The sequence below is a fragment of the Mastomys coucha genome, unplaced genomic scaffold (genome assembly GCF_008632895.1).
Source record: "Mastomys coucha isolate ucsf_1 unplaced genomic scaffold, UCSF_Mcou_1 pScaffold1, whole genome shotgun sequence".
Lineage (NCBI taxonomy): Eukaryota > Metazoa > Chordata > Mammalia > Rodentia > Muridae > Mastomys > Mastomys coucha.
Genome location: NW_022196891.1, coordinates 16,193,096 through 16,214,755, shown reverse-complemented (window position 1 = coordinate 16,214,755; position 21,660 = coordinate 16,193,096). Strand labels below are relative to the sequence as shown.

Below are 21,660 nucleotides of genomic sequence, written 5' to 3'. Positions count from 1 at the left end.
GTTGATGATCTGCCCCTGTGGAAGGCGCAGGTCGTCATGCCTTTTTTCTTAGCAGAAACTTCCTTGTGAAGCCATTAAGTCACACTACCCAATTTTAAGCCCACCTCTCTCCCTTGTCCCACCCCTACCCAAACTATCAGTTTTCTAGCAGGCAACTTCTGAAGAAGTTCTTATCTCTACTTCTAAGGGTAGGAATATGTCAAAGGTCACTCTAGCCATTTCAGTTCTCTTGGATTACATTGTGCTGTGGTAGCAGTTAAGCCTCACTTACATAGTAGGAATGCTTGCTACTGTTATCACTCTACATTCAGATTCATCAGTTGTAGCTCTTTTCTGTATTATCGTCATACCAGGACTTTAAGTGACAAGTCTCTGGCCAAGGAAGAAGATTCATAATGCATCATGAACTATTTCTTAAAACTTCCTTTTTGGAGATAATACATGCTACTCAATCCATATTTTCCCCACCAGTCAAGTTGTATGGGTCAACCTGATGTTATCCGTGGAGGGAGGTGAGGAGTATTCTTTAAATGATAGTGCCACTCAGGCATTTGCTGTCAGCACTCCAAAGTAAGTCATCTCCGTCCTTAAGTAGCAAAGCCATGTAGCCTTACACATCAGCTTTCCTGCCATCTCAGAGATAGATAATAACTCAATAATGGCTTAATGAGCAGCATTTTTATCAAAACTGTTTTCAGTTCTAGAAAGATGCTTCACTTAAGAATACTTTAACTGTTCTTGTACAAGACCCAGATTCCGTTATGTGTGTAAAGTACTTACACACATAAAAAATAAAATAATATGTTTTAACAAGATTTTTTTTTTTAGGGTAAACACCTTTAATATACCTTTAACCCCAGCACTCAGGAAACAGAAGCAGATCTCTTTGTTGAGTTCAAGGACAGTCTGGTCTACAGAGTGAGTTCTGGGAAAGGCAGGACTATACAGTGCAAACCTTTCTTTAAAAAACCAAAACAAAGAAAAAACCAGTCATTTTTATCAAACTGAGAAAACCTGGAAATTAACATGTAAAAGACTGAATCTAGTTCTCTTGGTCTTGCCTAGTGCAAAATCAACTCAAAATGCATAGATAACCTGAATAGAAGACCAGAACCTAATAGAGGATGACAAATGGGAACTACTGTAAGACAGCAATGTAGACTGCAAATTTTTAGTGGAACTCCAATAGCTCAGGAAATAGGACAGCCAAAATTGACACATGGAATTGCTTCAAGTTATGAGGTCTACACAGCAAATGAAACAGTTTTCAGAGAACAGAGAGATGGCCTGCAGGGTGGGAGGAAAATCTTTACAGATAGTCATTCTCAAAAAGAAGTGCAGGCCTGTGAGTACCCTGACTCATGTGGCCTCTTCCACTCTAGCTCATCATCTAACCAAGCTCCTTGCTCTAAGTTGCTTCTTTAATTTTTTTTTAAAAATAAAAATGACTGAGAAATACATGTCAAAATAGTCAACCACACATTTAGCCACTATAAACCAAAACACCATTGTGATTTCTTTTCATCCCAATCAGAATAGGAATCATAAGAAAACAATAAACAGCTGTGCATTGGTGGTACACACCTTTAACCCAGGCATTCAGGAGGCAAAGGCGGGACAGCCTGGTCTACAGAGTGAGTTCCAGGACAGCCAGGGCTACACAGAGAAATCCTGTCTCAAAAACCAAATGAACCAAACAAAGAACAAATGCTAACAGTGATGTTGAAGGTTGCATAAAGAGAATCCTTATACACTGTTAATGGCTACAGAAATCAGAATGGATACTCCTAAAAAATGAAAACTATCATATGATCCATCTTTAATACTCTTGGGAATCGAAGTCATCATACACTAATGATAACTACTTATGCATCTTTACTCGGAGTATTCACAATAGCTAAATTAGAATCAGCCAAGGTGCCAATCAGAACAATGAGTAAAGAAAATGTAGAATATAGTTACAATGAAGTATTTATTATTCAGACATAGAAAAATTAAAATCAGCCGGGCACTGGTGGCACACGCCTTTAGTCTCAGCACTTGGGAGGCAGGCAGATGTCTGGGTTCAAGCCCAGCCTGATCTACAGAGTGAGTTCTAGGATAGCCAGGGCTGTTCAGAGAAACCCTGTCTCGAAAACAAACAAAGAAAAAGAAAAATTGAAATCATGTTGTTTGCTGGGATTTAGATAGAACTAGAGATTGTGATATTAAATAAGCCACACTCAGAAAACTAAGTTTTCCGTCACAGGTAGAATCTAAGTTTAAAGGGGGGCTTTGAGAAACCGGACCAAGGGCAGAAAAGGGTAGTGGAGATTAACGGTGACAGAAGTGCATAGCATACACGGCGTATAGAAGAATGCCGTAACAACAGTGCATCCAGCTCATGCTAATGTGAAAAAATACTCTGTTCCTACTGACTTTCCCCAAGATCCTTTTCATGGGTGCCAGCACAGTAGGGCAGCGGTTGAGACACGGGTTCCTCCAAGATCCTTTTCATGGATGCCAGCACAGTAGGGCAGCGGTTGAGACAAGGGTTCTCCCTTGTAGCCTTTGTGCAAATAGACTGTCTGCTTTTCAAAGTTACAATTTCTTCCTTGAAATCCCTCCTGAATACCTAGCTGTCAGTTCCTGTTGCCACAAATAGAAGGTTATGCTTTTCAGTACTTATAAGTTGTTGCTCTCTCTCCTTAGCACTGGCAGGGTTCCATGGAGTTGTGTCTCTAATGATTAATTCAATATTCTAATCTCTGTCACATGCTTGCATTTATTAATCTCAGGATCTGTGGTAAAGCTCATTAGACTATACCTACCAGGCAGGATTTTTTCTGTTCAACACCCAAATTCCAGGGTTTTTCTTTTCTTTTTGATGTTATAAGTACATCATTCCCCCTGTCGTCCCTAAAAAGCTTCCTATACTACCTTACTTTTTCTCTTCCAAATTCATGGCCTGTTTTTTTATTAATTGTTCTTAAATGCATGCATTCATACATACGTGTACATATATAGGTATGTATGTGTGTTTGTTCATATATGTTTCTAAATATAGCCTGCACTGTCTGTTCCTGGTTTCTATGCTTTCAACGCTGTTCTGACCATTTGGTATTGGATAACTAATTGATAAGCTATTCTGTAGAAGGGTATTTTTTATTATTGGCTTGCCTTAGTTATCTCTAGTTCTTTGTGTAAAGTTCAGGCCTTGTAAAGTTAAAAACCAAACCAAACAAAATTGAGGTGCATGACTCACAAAGAACCACTAAAATGTTTTTTAGAGTTCAGGCCTTGCAAGCTTTACTCCGTCTACTTTGGATGTCTCTTGTTGTCCTTGTTCACTTCTGTGTAGGTAGCCATGTTGGTGAGACATTATGTATGTGGTTTCTGATATCACTAGGAGGTACAGTCTCACAGGAAACGCTCTGATCCTCTCTGACTCTTTCCACCTCCTCTTCTCCAATGTTCCCTGAGCAGGAATTATTATGTAGATGTATCCATTGGTGTTAGGTTCTACGACTCTGCATTTTGATTGGTTTAGTTTTTCTATAATAGTTTTCATCTGTTGGAAAGCGTTCCATGATGGTGGATGAGGACTACACTTACCTGCAGGACAAAGATTGAAAATGTAGTTAGGTATTGTGCTAGTTTACTATAGTTGTTGGTTCTTCGCCAAGATCCGTGTGTTCACTGTCGCTGGGTTCCCAGTACCAGGCATGAGTATCCATGATTGTTGAGTGGATCCTAAGTTCAGTTATACAGCTGTTGGTTACCACTCAGGTGTATGTGCCACTGTATCCCTTTGCAGTTGAGGTGACTTGCTGGAGGTCGGAGTTCATAGGAGCTGTGCCTAGGTAGGGCTGTTGTCTCCTTCCTTTGGGCGCTTGCATGGAGCCATCTCGGATGATGAAAGCTGCTCCTCGGCTTAGAGCACATTAATCCATAGCTTCATGGGGATAGTTTAAGGTGCTCTATAACTGTTGACTTGAGTTTAAACAGATTTACTCTTTTAAAGATAATTTTATTAAAGCATTTTCAAGTAAATACAGCACTTAAAAGTCTCCACACATTAGACAGAGCTGGTATCTGGTTGCTTTACTTAATTTAGAATAAGGAATTTCCATCAGACGGTTTCTAGAAGTGCTTACTTCTCACCACTGTCCTTCCCTAGGTCACAAGAGACCCCTGAAGATGGGCAGCCTCCAGCTTTACCACCCAAACAATCTAAGAAGAACAGTTGGCACCAAATTCATTTTTCACACTCTCAGCAAGATCTAGTCAACCATACTAATGAATCCTTTGATGTGCCCTCTTCCCCTGAAAAGTCCACTGTAAGTAGCTTTGCTTTGAACTTTTAAAATTATGAATGTTTTAATTTCTATTCAACCATAGCATGTCTTAGTAGTAAATTATAACTCATTGTATTTTTCTTCTAATTCTTTAACCATGATTTAAACCATTTAGGTGTTATCTTTTTCTTCATTTTTAAAGTGCCCATTGCTTCAAGAGTTAATGTCTTAACAAATTGGTATAAATTTAGTATACAAAATAAACATGTTTATAGATCAATTGCTAATTAATTCATTAAATACTTAATTTACTATATAATTTCTTAGTGTAGAGGTATTCCCAGCTTTTGAAATTGAGTATAGATTCTAATACTATATGTTCAGTTTACATTTTACAAAATAATTTTTAACTTTTGCTTATATAGAATATGCTTTATATAATAAAATGATGAATTGTTACAATTCTAATGACATTAATTTTATTGCTTTCTTAAGAAGGTTTAAGTAAGCCATAAGTGAGGATATCAGTTTATCTTAAGAATACACTGTGCTCCTAGAAAGCATAGTCTCATACAGATATGTTTCAGGAAACTTAAAGGAACATTAGAAAATAAAATAAGATGCAAAGGGGAGAGTCCATAAGATGCATCAGCATCTAGTGCTGCAAGTCTCTAGTGATTACTGCACTTGCTGCCTTTTCATTTATGTCCTCAGAGTTTCTCCCATTACCGGAAGTTTAAAGCATTCTATTTTCTCATGTGTACTGTTCCACTACAATAGATTTAGTCAAAAGAGATCAGAATTCTTGCCAAAAATATCTCCTTTAGTACTAACTCCATGGTGATGTTTATACGTCTCTTCTTGCATACCTGGATATATTTATGGTTACTGAACTTGTATTTTCATGGTAGTGGGTATATACTTTTAAAAACCACAATGTAGGGAATCATCAAGATATGTATGTTGTTATCTACATAAAGGCTCTAAAAACTGAGCCCTAACCAATGATAAGAATTGGGGAGATGAAGGGAGACTGAGAATATGCAACAAAGAGGCAGAAGGAAAAGTGGCAGCAAGGTGTAGTGAAGGAGCCCAGTGAGAAAGGGAGCACGCTGTCCAGTGCCACAGGTAATGCCAGTAAGACAGGGCTGACACGTAATAGTGGATGTCGTCATGGGAAATGCTTGTTGTCGTTAGTTTAGTTATAGAATGGTGGGGATGAGAACCTGACTGGTATATAGAGTTAGAGGAAAGGGAGATGGCAATTCCCATTTGCCAGTGTTTTTCCAGTAGAACGGACAGAGAAATGAGAGAATGCATATGGAAGTTATGGGCAAAGGGACTATTTTCCTCAAAACTAACATTTGCTTAGGATATTAATTCTTTATATATCATAGATCATATAAGCAGATAAACCATATAATTTATATTCTGAAATTTATTTTTGTCTTTCCAAGCCTAATGGTGGCATTCCACATGATAACCTTGTTCTAATCAAAATGAAACCTGATGAAAATGGAAGGTTTGGATTCAATGTAAAGGTAATCCAGAATACATGTCATATTTAGTCTTTATATTAAGGTGTTCTTAGTTTGGTAGTATTTGGTGTTTTATTTTACTCTTTTCCAGGGAGGATATGATCAGAAGATGCCTGTAATTGTGTCCCGGGTAGCACCAGGAACACCTGTAAGTTATCCCACATTTTATCTAAATACTGGTTCTAAGAATGTATACTTAAGGGTCAGGTGTGATGGTTACCTGCCTTTCATCTTAGCGCTCAGGAGACAGAAGCGGCTGACTCTGAGCTCATGCCTAGCCTGGTCTGCAGAGAGAGTTCTTGACCCACTTGAGCTACAAACAAACAGCAGCAGCAACAAAAACCAAAAACATACATGTACTTTGTAAAATGTTTTCCTGTGTATGAGTGTTTGCATGTATGTCTCTGCACTGTGTGCGATCCTCAGAGGTCAGAATGCAGTGTTGCATCACCATGGAACTTGAGGTTTGGACAGTTGTGAGCCACTGCATGGCTCCTAAGAATTAAACTCAGGTCCTCTACAAGAACAGTAAATGCTCTTAACTGCCAAGCCAGCTCTCCAACCCCATTTGTACTTAAAAAAAACAAATTAGTTTGGCATGTATGAGTATTTTGCCTTCTTGTATATGTGTATACTACACATGTGGCTGTTGCCTGAGGAGACTGGAAAATGGCATGGGACCCCTTGGTCCTGCAGCAAGAGCAGCCAGTGCTCTTACCCACTGAGCTGTCTCTTCACTCCCAGAGTCTGTACTTTAAAACAGAGACTCACTGAGGTGGGGTTGGCAGGTAGAACACTGGCTGTTCAGTTCTCAGAATCCACACAGTGGTAGCTCAAAGCTACATTTAACTCCAGTTCCAAGAAATCCAATGTTCTCTGCAAGTTTTCAGGCATTTTTGTGGGATACAGTCTTACATACAATCAAATCACCTAAACATATAAAGTAAAAACAAAGCATTTTTTTGCCTAAAGAGAGAAAAGTGCTACTTTTCAACTTGTCAGGTGTTAAATCTAAATACTAAAAATCATATCATAACTTGCAGGTGAAGATAAATCTTAGTTGAATCTACATCTTAGAAGTTATTATTCTGAGTGTTTCTGTTGTGCTAAAGAGTTCTGTTGAAAAAACCACCTTATTCAACAAATGTAGATGAAAGTAGAGTATTTTGAGATTTTTGTTGTTGCTGTTTGCTTTTTTATTTATAATAGTTAACTATTTGCCTACTGTTTTTCCTTTTTTTTTTTTTTTTTTTTTTTGTGAGGTGAGTGGGTGGGTGGTGTTCAAGACAGAGTTTCTCTGCAGCCTTAGCTGTCCTGAGACTTTCACAGAGATCCCTCCACCTGCATCTCCCACTCCCCACCCCCACCCCACCCCCGAAGGCTGTGATTAAAGGCTTGTGCCACTACTGCCTGGGTTGCATGCTTTCTGTTTTAAAATCACTTTAAATGGGAATGATACATTCTAATATGCACATGCTAAAAACATTAACCTGTTATTCATTATTAAGCTTCTATAGTAATGAATTTTGTTATCATTAAATAATTTGTCTTGGTGTTATCTAGAAGCATGCTAAAATGTTAGCAGTGTTTTTCCTGAAAAAAGTGGAATTACTGATATGCTTCACTTTCTTTTTTCTTCCTATTTAGTTATCTGAATTATGACACTGAGTGTTCTTTGCTCTTATGAGCTATATCTCTTGCTGGTGATCTTCTCCCTTCTGCTGCATAGAACTATGCTATAAAAATAATAGAAGAATTAGAACATATTGAAGCAATAGAACCTTAATGAACATATTAAAGCAGTAGAACCTTTTCATTTTTAAATTATTTCATTAATACAGATACCACCACAGTCTTCCATGTTGTGGCCTTTTAAAACAAAAAGATGATTAGAGGAAACAGTTTCTTTAGTCTACTCTAAGTAGACTAAAGCTGGCTTGAACTCAAGAAATCCTCCTGCCTCAGCCTGCTGAGTGCTGGGTTTCAATGTCAGGATTTGTGTGTGTATGTTTTGGGTACCTCAGAAATGGATAATTCACATTTAAAGCATTATTTTCTTTACAAATGCAAACCTTGTAATCAATGTCTATTCCTCTTACAAAATGTGACTAAATATCTAGGTTTTCAGATAAGAAAGAAATACATATAAAAGTTTATATCTCACAAAAGGCAGGTTAAATATGAGCAAGCTCCTGTCAGTGCTGATGGGTATAGTAAAAGCCTCATAGGGGACTCATGTCCCCGATAACATAGAGCCCTTCTTTTCTGCCTGCATACTACCCGTCGAGTAATGTGGGAAGACCGCTTTCTGCTAAATTAGTGTTTCTCCCAGTACTTTAGTAACCATTCTACTTCATTGTGCGTATCCTAGACGTGCATTTATAAAAGTGTAGACTCAAACTGGTAGATGCATTTCCCTACATAAGGAACCATATAGATATTTGCCATCTACTCTAATAAAACATAGCCACAAAAAACTCAAATAATAAATAAAGGCTAACATTTGAATATTTGAGATTTTAAAACATTTTATTGAATTAACTCATTTTTATTTTCACAACTATAAAAGATAAATCAGGCTAAGTTCTTGTATTTTCAGGGTGTTGGCTGTCTGAGATCATACATTTCATAAGCAGTGGAGGATGAGTTTAACCTTACAGCAGTGTTCTTTCCACTAGGCACACTGTCTTGCTGAGAGTTATGAAATGGTTGTTTGTAGTAAATTTGAATAGTGTGTCCATTTCTCCTTCCCTTTGCCATGGCATTTCACTGCCCAACCTGCCATCTTCATACTTGGGCTCATGTGTTTTCATAGAACTTTTGTTTCTTTTGTCTCCTTTATCTTAATTACTGGGTGAATTTCTCAGTATTCAGGCAGTCCTTATTGCAGTAGTACAGAACTTTAAAGATGGCCATGTAGAGATAAACATTGCCATGAGCTATTAACCAGTTGGAAAAATTGTACTGTTTTTATGACTTTTAGATCTGTTTTCTATACATTAAGAAATGTGTTACAAAATGTATGTTACAAAAATGTTGAGAAATACTAAAATGTGTTCAGTAGCCCAAAATATCAATCATTTATAAAACTTTATCACAAGAGTTTAATAGTGTGATACACAGCTGATGATGCAGAATGAGCCTGTTTCTTACATTAACGGATGTCCATGATCTTTTCCACAACTGCATCTGCTTCAGTGTTTTGTCCTTGAAGCCTTGGTGTTGTACTGTGAAAAAACTTGAGTCCCTTTGACTGTTCATACTCACCTAGAGCCTCAGACCACAGAAGTGTTCTCACTTCCCTCATCACTGCCTCGGGTCAAAGTTCACATCTGGGGCCATCATGCATTGCTTCTTTTCTGAGCTTTCATTTATATCTTTTCTGGGTAGTTCCTCTTTGAGATGATTTCCTACTGCGAGCCAATATAAGCACAGCTATGTGCTTTGTTTCTTGGTCATACACTGATTGAGGGATATGCTTTGACAAGTGTGATCATATTATGTGTATTTATATTTTTATTTATTTTATTTTTATTTTTGCCTGAATGTATGTTTTATACTATGTGCCTTCCTGTGGAGGCCAGAAGAAGTCATCTGATTCCCTCTTAGAACTGGAGTTACAGAGGATGTTTAGCCTCATGTGGGTGCTGGAAAATGAACCTAGGGTTTCTTGAAGAGCAGCCAGTGCTCTTAAGCACTGAGGCATCTTTCCAGCTGCAGTGCTCCGTTTTAAGTATTTGGACTAAAGCACTAACAGCAAATGTGTACTTTATGCAGTAAGATACAATGTATTCTGAAAACTAAAATTTGGAAGATGTAATTCAGAAAGTGATGCTCTTTAAGCTGTGGGAACTGAAATTGTATATATTTAAACAGTACAAAATTAAGACTGCCAGTATGTATATATGCATTTTGACATATTTCTTATCTGAATCTCAATGGACATAATAGGCCATGAGGAAGGAATTTGAATGTTCAGTGAAGCTGTAAAACAAAATAGGATGTTCAAAAAAAAAACTAAATTTCTGCTTTTTCAAATAAAAGAGAGAGAGAGATTGTGTTGTGTTGTGTGTGTGTGTGTGTGTGTGTGTGTGTGTGTACTAGAGGCTGATGACTTCCTCAGTCACTCTCTCCCTTATTACTTTACTTTTTGAGATGATATCCCTCACTGAACATGGTGCTCCCTGCTTGGCTGTATTGGCTAGAGTTCCAGGGATTCTTCTGCTCAGCCGTCTTAGTACTGGGATTACAGGACTGCATTCCAGCACTGGACATTTATGTGCTTTCTGGGGATTGGAAGTCAGGCCCTTATGCTTGTCTAGCAAGCAGTTTACTGACTGAGCCATTTTCCTACCTTTGCATGCATGCTTTTCTATATGTAATTTTAGTTCTCTTTCTATACTCTATAAAGAGTAAGTTTTATATTTCAGGATGCTGGGTGCATATCTGAACACTTATCTACATTATATTACAGGCTGACCTATGTGTCCCTCGATTGAATGAAGGGGACCAAGTGGTACTAATAAATGGTCGGGACATTGCAGAACATACCCATGATCAAGTAGTCTTGTTTATTAAAGCTAGCTGTGAGAAACATTCTGGGGAACTTGTGCTCCTAGTTCGACCCAATGGTAAGTAGTATGTTTAACACTATTTGTCATAATTTGTTGGTATTTACTACTGGATATGGAAGCCAGAGTAGGCATCTATAAACATGTCATGCCAGCTTCCTCTTCAAACGACAGTGCTATTATGTATCATACCTGGAGAAAAAAAAAATCCCAAATCTTGGCTTTCTTGTCTCCCAGTCACATTTTCTTTCACCACTGATGCACAGTGGAGTCCTTACTGTTTCCCCAAATCTTCAACCTGACATTCTTTCGGGTCTGTGGACTTGTGTTTCTTCTGCTCTGCAAATAGTTCTTGGTTCTTAATGTAACTCGTGTCTTTCCTTCATTCAAAAATGTTTTCTCTGTTTATTCTACCATACTTATAGTGGCCTCCCTCTTCAACCACTCTAAGAGTAGTATAGTCAGTGAATATTTGTTTAATGAATAATAAATTCTCTGTTGTGTTTCTAGAAAATTCCATAACAAACTCTAATTAAACAAGAAAAATACTGTTAACTACATTTTGCCTAGGTGGTGCCCTCTTGACTGGTCATGTCAAACTCTTATCTGGACACATAACTACTAGCATTATCTGCATTTATATTCACTATAGCACTATTCCCAGTCCCCAAGTTAGACATCCTGCTGTGCCCACCAGCAGATACATAAACAGCATGAGATGCTTATGCAGAGTCTTGTATCTTACAGGCATGAATGTAGCCAGGCAGTGGTGGCACACACCTTTAATCCCAGCTCTTGAGAGGCAGAGGCAGGTGGATTTCTGAGTTCGAGGCCAGCCTGCTCTACAGAGTGAGTTCCAGGACAGCCAGGGCTACACAGAGAAACCCTGCCTCAAAAAAACAACAAAACAAAACAAAATCATGAATGTAAAAGGAGGATGTCTTTATTATAGAAGGACACAACAGGGGAGTCGTGGATATGATTCAGATCTGTTGTTTTCAACATGAATGAGAATGTCACAGTGAGATGTTGTTTAGAGAAAAGAAAAAACTCCCTTTTTATATTTGATTACAGGAAGTACCTTCTTTTCTGTACTTTATGTTCTTATCCATGTGTAATCCTAAATTGGCTTGCTAAGACTGTTAAAACAGCCATTAACAGACATTCATTTTGATTCTGAGGAACCTGTTTGTGTAGGCTCATACTGTCTGTTCTGTGCCACAGCTTCAACTTTATACCAATAGTGATCTGTCAGTTTGGCTTATGTGCCCTCTCCTGATAGCAGATCCTGTGACACTCAGTGACATCAGTATGTTTTCGCTTCATCCTCAGAGCCACCAAATATGATAGGTACATTACTCTCAGTTTAAAGTTGAAAATACTTTCAGACACTCTTATTTCCTGTTTATAGATTCATGAATGAACCAGAATATAAACAAAAGTCTTTGACAGACAAGGCCTTTTTCACTTCCGGTTGTTTCTTTTACATTTTAAAACCCATGAGGAACCCAGCTGTAAAGGATTATTCTAGATGGAGACCTCCACTCATTTTCAGTGTGGATTTCATCACATCTCTTTTATTTTTCTCTCAAGTATAGTACTTGATGTTTCCTAATCCAGCAGGATGGCTAAGAGGAGGCAATCATTTGCAGAGAATATACATGTTTACATATGGATGAACCATCATTTGTGTGTTAATAGAGCCCGTGTTAAACAATAAAGTTATGGAGCTGGATATGACTCAGTAGTTACAAGCCCTTGGTTAATTTACAAAGGGCCAGAGTTTGACTTTCAGTATCCACATGGTGAGTCACAATGGTCTATAACTCTAGTTCCAGGTTATCTAATGCCCTCTTCTGGCATCCATAGGCACCAGGCATGCACTTGGTATACAATACACACATTCAAGCAAACCACCCACACATGTAAAACATAAAAACTAATTTTCTTTAAAATGGGGCTGAGAGGGCAAATACATAAGGGTAAATTTTAGGCCTGTCATTTGTAGGCCCAGCATCTAAATCTGAGCTCTCTTATACTAACTTGAACATGAAAGATACTTAGTGACTAGGTGGATGACAGAATGTGGGGCTGATTTATTCAGCTTTGTGTTCATTTATCATATGATCAAAGCCAGCATATCTTTAGACATAATGGCGCATAGACTTTTGTCTGTGCTATTTATCCATTTTCTAGAAGTTAAGGGCATGCCTATTCAGATCTCCAGCTCAAAAATGCCTCATTTTCTCTATTTTTCCAAGTATTTCTTAACTGTCTGTCTGTCTGTCTCTCTGTGTGTGTTTGTGTCTGCATGTTCATGCACACACATTTGAACACTCCTGTATGTAGTTATCTTGCCCCAAGAGCCCAGGATCCCAAGAATGTCAGAAAAGGACATCTACCTATTGGACCTGGAATTACAGGGGCTTGTGAATTGCCAGCTGGACCTAGGCCCTCTGCAAGAGCAGGAAGTGCTCTTAACTGCTGGAGTCCTGCCTCATTTTCTTAATGTGTCTTCAGATATTGAGTATATGGCTCAAGAACCCTTCTTCTCTCCAAAGGAATAGCAGAAGCCTTTCAACCACACCACCATTCTTGGTTTCTTCACAAAGGCATCAGTCAGATATAATGGAATCTATAGAAAATATCCGGCAATTACTTACTGAATTCTATTAAGATTCTTACTGTGTTTTTTGTTTTATTTTAGCTGTATATGATGTAGTGGAAGAAAAACTAGAAAGTGAGCCAGACTTCCAGTATATTCCTGAAAAAGCCCCACTAGATAGTGTCCATCAAGATGACCATTCCTTGCGGGAGTCAATGATCCAGCTAGCTGAGGGGCTTATCACTGGAACAGTACTGGCACAGTTTGATGTAAGTGATAACGTTGTATTAAATCAGTATTTGCTAAATAGGGTTGTTTAGAGCCTAGTCTACTTTGGATTATGATTTATAAGGTAAAATGATAGGCTTAGAATTTGTTAACATAAAGAGTTCTAAATTATAGTTTTTAAAAATTATTCCCACAATACTGGTTATGACTGAATAAATAAGCTTTTTTTAAAGATTTCTTTCTTTCTTATATGTAAGTACAATGTAGCTGTCTTCAGATACCCTAGAGGAGGGCATCAGATATTGTTATGGATAGTTGTGAGCTACCATGTGGTTGCTGGGATTTGAACTCGGGACCTTCAGAGGAGCAGTCAGTGTCCTTAACTGCTGAGTCATCTCTCCAACCCAAATAAATTTCTTTTTAAAAGAAGAATAAAAGCTAGGCAGGAAGATGTAGTTCAGTTCAAGGTGGGTCCAGAACAGTGAGTTCCAGGCTAGCCTAAGCTATAGAGTGAGATCTCTCTCAAAAAATATAAAAGGAGTAAACGTAAAAATATTACATGTGTTTTTCATGTAATTTACTAGTTCTTTTTAATGAAAACTATAAGATAAGAGTATTGTCTTACAAATTGAAAGGTTGTGCAAAGCCAGATGCCATAGCATGTATCATTTGTAATGCTGGCTATCATAGCATTACCAATTTTCCATGAGTTAGGGGCCATCCTGAACTATATGTAGCAAAGACCTTGTCTCAAAACATAAATAAAATAAGAATTAAAAAAAAGTTAAAACATAACTTGTATTTCAAATTCATAGTTTGTAATATGTAATCTTTTTCTAGCTTTTTTTGTCTGTATAGTCTTAAAACCTCTGAGATCATTATCTCAGATGAACAAGAATGCTGCTTCTTTTTTTTTGGGTTTTTTTTTTTTTTTTTTTTTTTTTTTTTTTTGGTTTTTTCGAGACAGGGTTTCTCTGTATAGCCCTGGCTGTCCTGGAACTCACTCTGTAGACCAGGCTGGCCTCGAACTCAGAAATCCACCTGCCTCTGCCTCCCAAGTGCTGGAATTAAAGGCGTGTGCCACCACCGCCCGGCAAGAATGCTTCTTTATTGATAATTTTTCCTGCCCCCTGAGACAGGGTCTTTCTCTGTAATGCTAGCAGTCTCTTTGTGTAGCTCTAGCTGTTCTGGAATTTAGCCTATAGATCAGGCTGGCCTCAAACTCATGAGAATCACCTGCCTATTCCCTCGCCAAGTCCTGGGATTAGAGATGTGCCTGGCATGACTGCTAATCTTTATTTTGATTAGTAAGTGTATAGTAAATTTGAAAGTCTATATTTAAACCAGAGATGTCCAGCCTGTGGCCCACAGGTTGTATACATCCAAGATAGTTATAAATTGAGTCCAACACATTTGCAGATGGCATTATTTTGTCATAGTGAACTTAATTTATCTTTAATAAAACCAGGAATTTTCCCATGTGTTTTTAAATATTGGTGGCCATATACAAATATGTTATATATAAATGCTTATAATAATAAAACATGCTAAGATATGCATCAGTTCTTTTTTTAAAAATCTCAGTGCATTTTTGAATACTTTGAAACTAAAATAAAGCCAAATGTTCTCTGTAGACTTGCTATTGAAATATAGTGTACTTTAGTGAGCAAAATTATTTTCAGACTTTTCAAAATATCATAGATGCATATTGCATGTCACAAACTACAGAGCTGACTATAGCTCTGGGTCAGCACGTGACTGTTGTGAAGAGTCCCATAGTGTGCGTGGAGTACGGAGGGTTCTCATTGGAATAGAGACGAGTCTGCCAAAACAGAGCAGAACTGTTGACAGCTTACCAGACTGTTTCTGTTGGTTTGTTTTTAAAGCAACTGTATCGGAAAAAGCCTGGAATGACAATGTCGTGTGCCAAGTTACCTCAGAACATTTCCAAAAACAGATATAGAGACATTTCACCTTGTAAGTATCTAAACTTTTACCATTATAAGCTTAATCTTTTAAATAAAACTTTATTAAATTTTTATGGCTGAAGTGTGGTTCATAGTGGTATAGCTTTGGTGATTTAATCCCAAATATCAAAACAAAAATGAAGCCATTGTTTCTTTTAATTTTTTTTTTAGATGATGCTACACGGGTCCTTTTAAAAGGTAATGAAGACTACATCAATGCAAATTATATAAATGTAAGTTTTTTGTTATACCTTTGTTGTTGGAACTAATTGAATACCATTGTAAATTTTAAGATTAATTCCTTTTTTATTGAAAGTTTAACCTTGATTTGTGCAATTGATGAACTAGGGAATACCGAATCATCATTTCTAGAGCAAATAGATATGTATTTATAAGTAAATAGTTAACATTTTTCAGCAATCAATGTACAGCTTCATCTAAAGCTTTACTTAATAATAACATTGTTGATTTGTTAACTTTGAATGCATAGCCAATAGCATTTGAAGTGTAGTTCATGACTGAAGAAAACTAATCGACATTCTCTCCATGGTGAATAACATTGCAACATTCTTGTACATAAGAACACTACACAGCGCTTCATCAATGTGAATGTAAATGGCGCAATTACCCTCAATAAACATGAAAATGTGGGGAATATGGTACTGCACAGTAATGGAGGCTGCACGTGGGCAGTCTAAGAGGGGAATGAGACAGGTGCCTTTTAATGCCATCTGGAAAAGTGCTTATCCATGACTCGCATGGTTTCTTCCTCAGTATGCCTAGACATAGTCAACAGAACCCGCCTCCTGGTTTGAAACTGCATTAGAACTTTAGCAATTATGGGGCTAGAGAGATGGCAGAGCAGTTAAGTTTGCTGCACAAGTTGCCGCACAGCTCCTCCTTTTGGCCTTAGATAATGACTTGTGGAGTTGTTTGTTTTTAGGCAAAGCCAGAATAATATTAAGAAACTTAGAAAAGTAAGTATCAAACACAGTTAAATGAAAGTTATAAAACAAAGTACAAATTTAAACTATATAGAAGTTCTACCACTTATCTATGAAAATGAAAGACCAAAAATTTGATGATAACATGCACACCTATAGTTCTTTATCTGAAGCCTTAGTATGCATTGGGATTGAAAATTTTTAGATTTTTTTTTTTTTAAGAATATTCAGTCCATGTACCAGTGCTATAGGAAGTAATATCCCTAGCCGATATGGGGTAGGGGTCCTTTAATTATTATACTGATATTATATAAATATTCTGAGTGGGATTAAGTCAAAGTCACATTTTGCTGTCAAATGCTTTCAAGTAAAGTCAACTTTAAAATCCCTTCAAGTTAGGACAAGGTTCAAAACACCAAAACCAGTTTTGTATTTCAGACTATTGGTATTTTCAGAGCTATGGATAAGGGAATATAGCTATATTGGCAAGTATCAGTTAACTACATTCTTGTGTGTTGTTGGTTAAAATGTGGACTGGTTCCTTTGGGGAGCAGTGTGGTATTGTCAGAAGATGAGGTGTGCATACCTTTGCACCCAGCATTTTCATCTCTCCCTGTTGACCTTATAGGTAGATATATTTTTACATTTGCTAAAAATGTCAGGTTTAGAGAAGTGTTCAGTTTACTTTGCTACTGGTAGCAACCATATTAACAATGCCTTGATTGTCTGTTAAATAAGTTACAGTATTTTTTTAAGAAGAGCCATTAAAAGGAAGAAATTAGGTACTAATTTAGGTATTATCTTTCAAACAATAAGATTCAGAAAACTATAAATATTGTGCTACTGTTTTAAAATTCTTTTTATAGAAAAATAGTTGTTGTGTACAGACTGTTTATGTAAAAGAGGTACTAGAAAGTAGAAAAACAAATTTACCCTCTGGTAATAAGTGGAAGCTGGTTTGGGAGGGAGACTTCAAGTTTCAAGTACCTTGGGTATTCTCTAAATTGCTATATATGGCTATCACCTTGTTGAAATGAACCTCAAATGTACAGTTGTGATTCTTTTATATTTATTGTCTTATTTCATTCTAAAAGTAAACTTAAATATCATTCTAGTTGCTCTTCACATTATTTAATGAGGAGAATTCAGCTAAAATAAATGGCAGAATATTTCTTCCTTAGAATATTTACCGCAGGGCAGTGTTGGCGCACGCTTTTAATTCCAGCACTTGGGAGGCAGAGGCAGATGGATTTCTGAGTTCAAGGCCAGCCTGGTCTACAGAGTTAGCTCCAGGACAGCCAGAGCTATACAGAGAAACCCTGTCTCGAAAACCAAAAACAAAAAAACAAAAAAACACAAAAAAAAAAGAAAGAAAAAGAAAAAAAAGAAAATTTACCAATAAACTATTTATACTTTTTAAAAATATTCTTACAAACTCCGTCTTTAAAACAAGGGCCTCTATAATGCTGCCTCTTAACACAATAATAGTGTTAGATATAGTGTTACATGCCTGTAATAGTTGAGATGCTGGGCTATGTAGTAGACTTGTCTCAAAGGAGAAGAAAGTAAAGGAGGTAGTGTTTGGAAAATATTTGCTTTTAAATTCCTCTTCCATCAGTTAAATAGCTAATAAGTATAACTTTTGACAATGTCAGGAAATTTCTTTTACAAGTAAAATTATTAATGATTATTTCTTATTTTAATGTCTTTTTCTTGTTAGATGGAAATTCCTTCTTCAAGTATTATAAATCAGTACATTGCTTGTCAAGGGCCATTACCACACACTTGCAAAGATTTTTGGCAAATGACTTGGGAACAAGGCTCCTCCATGGTTGTGATGCTGACCACACAAGTTGAACGTGGCAGAGTAAGCTATAGTTTAATCTTACACATTACTTGGATTACTTGGGCTCTTTTCAAATTACATTGTGTTTATATACTCAGAACATTCTCTTGTAACCCTTTATCTTTTGTTGTGGTTCCATGCTTTGAATCATGACAGCCAAATACTTAAGACTGTGACCAAAACAATGCTTGCAACACAAATATTACCATTCTAATCATTGTATTTATTTAAAATCAGTACTTTAAATTTTAATGTTTAAAAACTTTAAAGTTTAATACTGAAGAATATTTGGCAATAATAGTAACTGAAGTACTGATAATAGAATTTGGGTGACCCTGAAGAGCACTATGCTAAATGAGAAATTGTTAATAAAACAAAAATTATTGTAGAATTCTATTTTTATAAAACATCCCGGATTGGCTATTCACAAGTACAGTACGTAGATTAGTAGATACCTAAGTCCAGGATTAGGAAAGAGGATAGCAGCTACTAAAGAGGATATGAGTTTTTTTAAAGCGCAGTGAAATGTTCTAAAGTGTTCTAAACCATTCTAAAGGGGAATGGTTATACAGTTCTATGAAGTATATTGAAAACAGTTGTACTTTAAGTGGGTCAGTGATATGGAAACAGGGCTAGGATTATATAGTACACATACATATACACATGTTCATACATACCTGTGGTAAAACTCTAATCAGAATATAGCCAAACAGATTGTTTAGAAAGGGTTTTTAAAATGTCAGTGAATAATGACCAGGCAAGATGGCTAAAAAAGTAAAGTGCAACATAGGGACTTAAGTTGAGATCCCTAGCACTCACATAACATTTAGATCTGGTAGCATGTGTCTATAGCCCTAGAACTGGAGGGCCAGAGCAGAGATAAGCAGACCCCTGTGTTCATTGACCAGCCAGCTTGCCTAGCCATATTGATGAGCTACAAATACAGTGATAGACCTTTCCTCAAATAAACAAGGTAAGAAGTGATGGAAGATACACAGTATTGATCACAGTGCTATATGTGTGTACATACACACTCCTCATATATGTGCACAGAAACATTCTTACAATATATACCTGTACACACAAAAATATTAGCAGCTAGAAGATCTAAGTGAAAGATGTATGAGAATTATTTCCTATAAATTTGAAAGTTCTTAAAATATTAGATCATTTTGAAAGTTGGAGAATTCAAATTCTTATGTCTAAATAGGTAATTTTCTGTATTTAATCTGTTGACGATCAGGTTAAATGTCACCAGTATTGGCCAGAACCCTCAGGAAGCTCATCCTATGGATGCTATCAAGTCACCTGCCACTCTGAAGAAGGAAACCCTGCCTATATCTTCAGGAAGATGACACTGTTTAACCAAGAGGTAAGAAGTCAAGAGTGTCTGTTTAAGAACGGCTGTAAAGACTTTGAAAATGAAAATGTTTTTATCTGGAGACTAGTTACTGGGAAACATAAATTACTCAACTGGTGGCTAGAAGGATGGATCATCAGTTAAGAACACTTGCTGGGGGCTGGAGAGATGGCTCAGTGGTTAAGAGCACTGACTACTCTTCCTCCAGAGGTCCTGAGTTCAATTCCCACATGGTGGCTCACAACCATCTGTAATGGGATCTGATACCCTCTTCTGGTGTGTCTGAAGACAGCTATAGTGTGCTCATATATACATAAAATAAATAATTCTTAAAAGCAAAAGAACACTTGCTGATCATTCATAAGGAGAGTTCAGATCCCAGCACTAATATAACAAGTTGGATATAACTGCAAGTGCCTGTGACCCAGCACTGGGAATTCAAACGGAAGGAGCTTTCTGAGTTCTACCATATCACTGAGCAAGGACCATGTTCAGGGAGAGATATTGTCCTAATGGAATAAGTAGAAAGTAATAAAGGAGGGTACCTAATGACTTTTCTGACCTCCACAGATACAGAATCCACATACATGCACATACATACACACAATTTATCTTCCCATAGTTCTTAGGTACTCAGATTATACAAATAAAAATATCATAGCTAGATATAAGCTGTATGTATCTATAGTTGGACTCTAAGAAATTAAAGGACTATGTTGAAGATAGAAATCACTATGCACACATATATACATACTTGCCTACCTTCTGGTTATCTACTTAGGAAAATAAAGATTAAAAGAACTATCTTGATGATTTAACCTACAGATTGGAACATTATACCATAAAGTAGACAGTATGTTTATTCTTATTTGAATTTATTCTTATTGGAATGAATTTTAGCCATTTTCCCCCTGTAATTTTTAGCTTCATTTAGTGTCAGATTCCTTTTCTAAATGTTAGCACATCATCTACTCCTTCCTTATTGGCTGTAAGAGAGCCAATAAGGCTCTACCTCACTTGTCATTAATCATACCCTTGGAGCAGAGGCAATTCCTGCTTTCAAAAGTTTAAGTACTGGTGGGAGAGACCTGGGCCTTCACAGTTTTATGTGTCAGTTACTCCCTTCCTTTGGCTTTAAAATGGCCGTCAGTGTTACTAAGTTTTGTGGTGCAAGTATTTAATCCTAGCTTGAGCCAAATAGAATGAAAACACATAGTTTCTACCCAACAAAAAAATGCTCGTATATTGATGGATAGTGGATAGGCAGCTACCGCTCCCAAAGTCTTGATTAACTTTTACCTTCATTGAAGGGACTCTAGCCATCCTAAGAATGGCAAACATGGCTCTGGCCAGCCTTGCCCTTCTCCCTCATTGTCTCTGCCTTGCTAGATTACATTCCTAAAGCTAGCCAAAAAGCTCCATTTCCTTATTTGGCCACTTTCTTCTTCTGACTACGAGTCCATCTATCAAAGTACTGAAGTCCAGCAATCTAAAGCCCCCTTTGGTTCACCTAATTGATATGCCCAATTAAAATTAAACACCTCACTCTAACAAGAGCTTTCCCCTTTCCCCTTTATATACTGCCATTTACCCATGGGCCAAGTCTGTCTCCTCTCTATCCATAGGCAGTCGATGGTCAGCACCCACCCCGCCCCCATCCCAAGGACAAATACTCCTTCCCTGTCTCCCCTGTGTCCTTCCTTTCTCCTTCAACCTCTGTCTTCTGTCTTTCTCTCTTAGTCATGCCCTTTATCTATGTCCGGAACTTGAGCTTGATGGTCTGAGCTGATACCTATCTTTTCATTCATGATCTCCCTTTAACATAAATGGCTGTCCCCAGACTGAATTATGTTGAATGATAGTTCTATCCTGTTTTAAAGTGTGTGAGTAAGTCAGTTGATAAATTTAGTCTTTTCATGAAACCTTTTAACCCTGAAGATGCTGTGAAGCTGTAGGTGTCCTTTCACTTTTTACCTGAAGGCAGGAACCTCTGAAATGCTAATGCCAGGATTTGAGCCAAAGTTCTTTAATTATATCCATCATTGCTACTCCCAACCCGACCAAATAGAATTAATCATTATTTATGTTTATTTATACTTATTATTTATTATGTTCTTATGACCTCTAATTTTTAATCTGCGTATTTGCGAGATTTTGTATTTAAATGTTTTATTACACTTATTTATGTGTGTGCAAGTGGTTGTGGTTTTGTCCTGGTGTACCTGTGGAGATCAGAGAGGGCAGAAGACAACCTAGAGGAGTCTGCTGTCTGCCCCACAGTGTGGGTCCCGGGGATTGAGTCTAGGAGTCTGCTGTCTGCCCCA

At 37.2% G+C, this 21,660-nt stretch overlaps 1 protein-coding gene across 8 annotated transcripts in view; it reads left to right on the top strand.

Annotated features, from left to right (window-relative positions):
• Ptpn4 (protein tyrosine phosphatase non-receptor type 4) overlaps positions 1 to 21,660 on the top strand; it is a 158,515-nt gene that overhangs the window by 127,986 nt on the left and 8,869 nt on the right. For all 8 annotated transcript variants that reach the window (XM_031380558.1, XM_031380565.1, XM_031380584.1 and 5 more), the window contains 9 exons: positions 4,160 to 4,319; positions 5,735 to 5,818; positions 5,907 to 5,963; positions 10,290 to 10,446; positions 13,094 to 13,260; positions 15,106 to 15,196; positions 15,358 to 15,419; positions 17,851 to 17,997; positions 19,220 to 19,348. In XM_031380558.1, the coding sequence (XP_031236418.1) occupies positions 4,160 to 4,319; positions 5,735 to 5,818; positions 5,907 to 5,963; positions 10,290 to 10,446; positions 13,094 to 13,260; positions 15,106 to 15,196; positions 15,358 to 15,419; positions 17,851 to 17,997; positions 19,220 to 19,348 (1,054 nt within the window). The remainder of the gene's footprint in view (positions 1 to 4,159; positions 4,320 to 5,734; positions 5,819 to 5,906; positions 5,964 to 10,289; positions 10,447 to 13,093; positions 13,261 to 15,105; positions 15,197 to 15,357; positions 15,420 to 17,850; positions 17,998 to 19,219; positions 19,349 to 21,660) is intronic.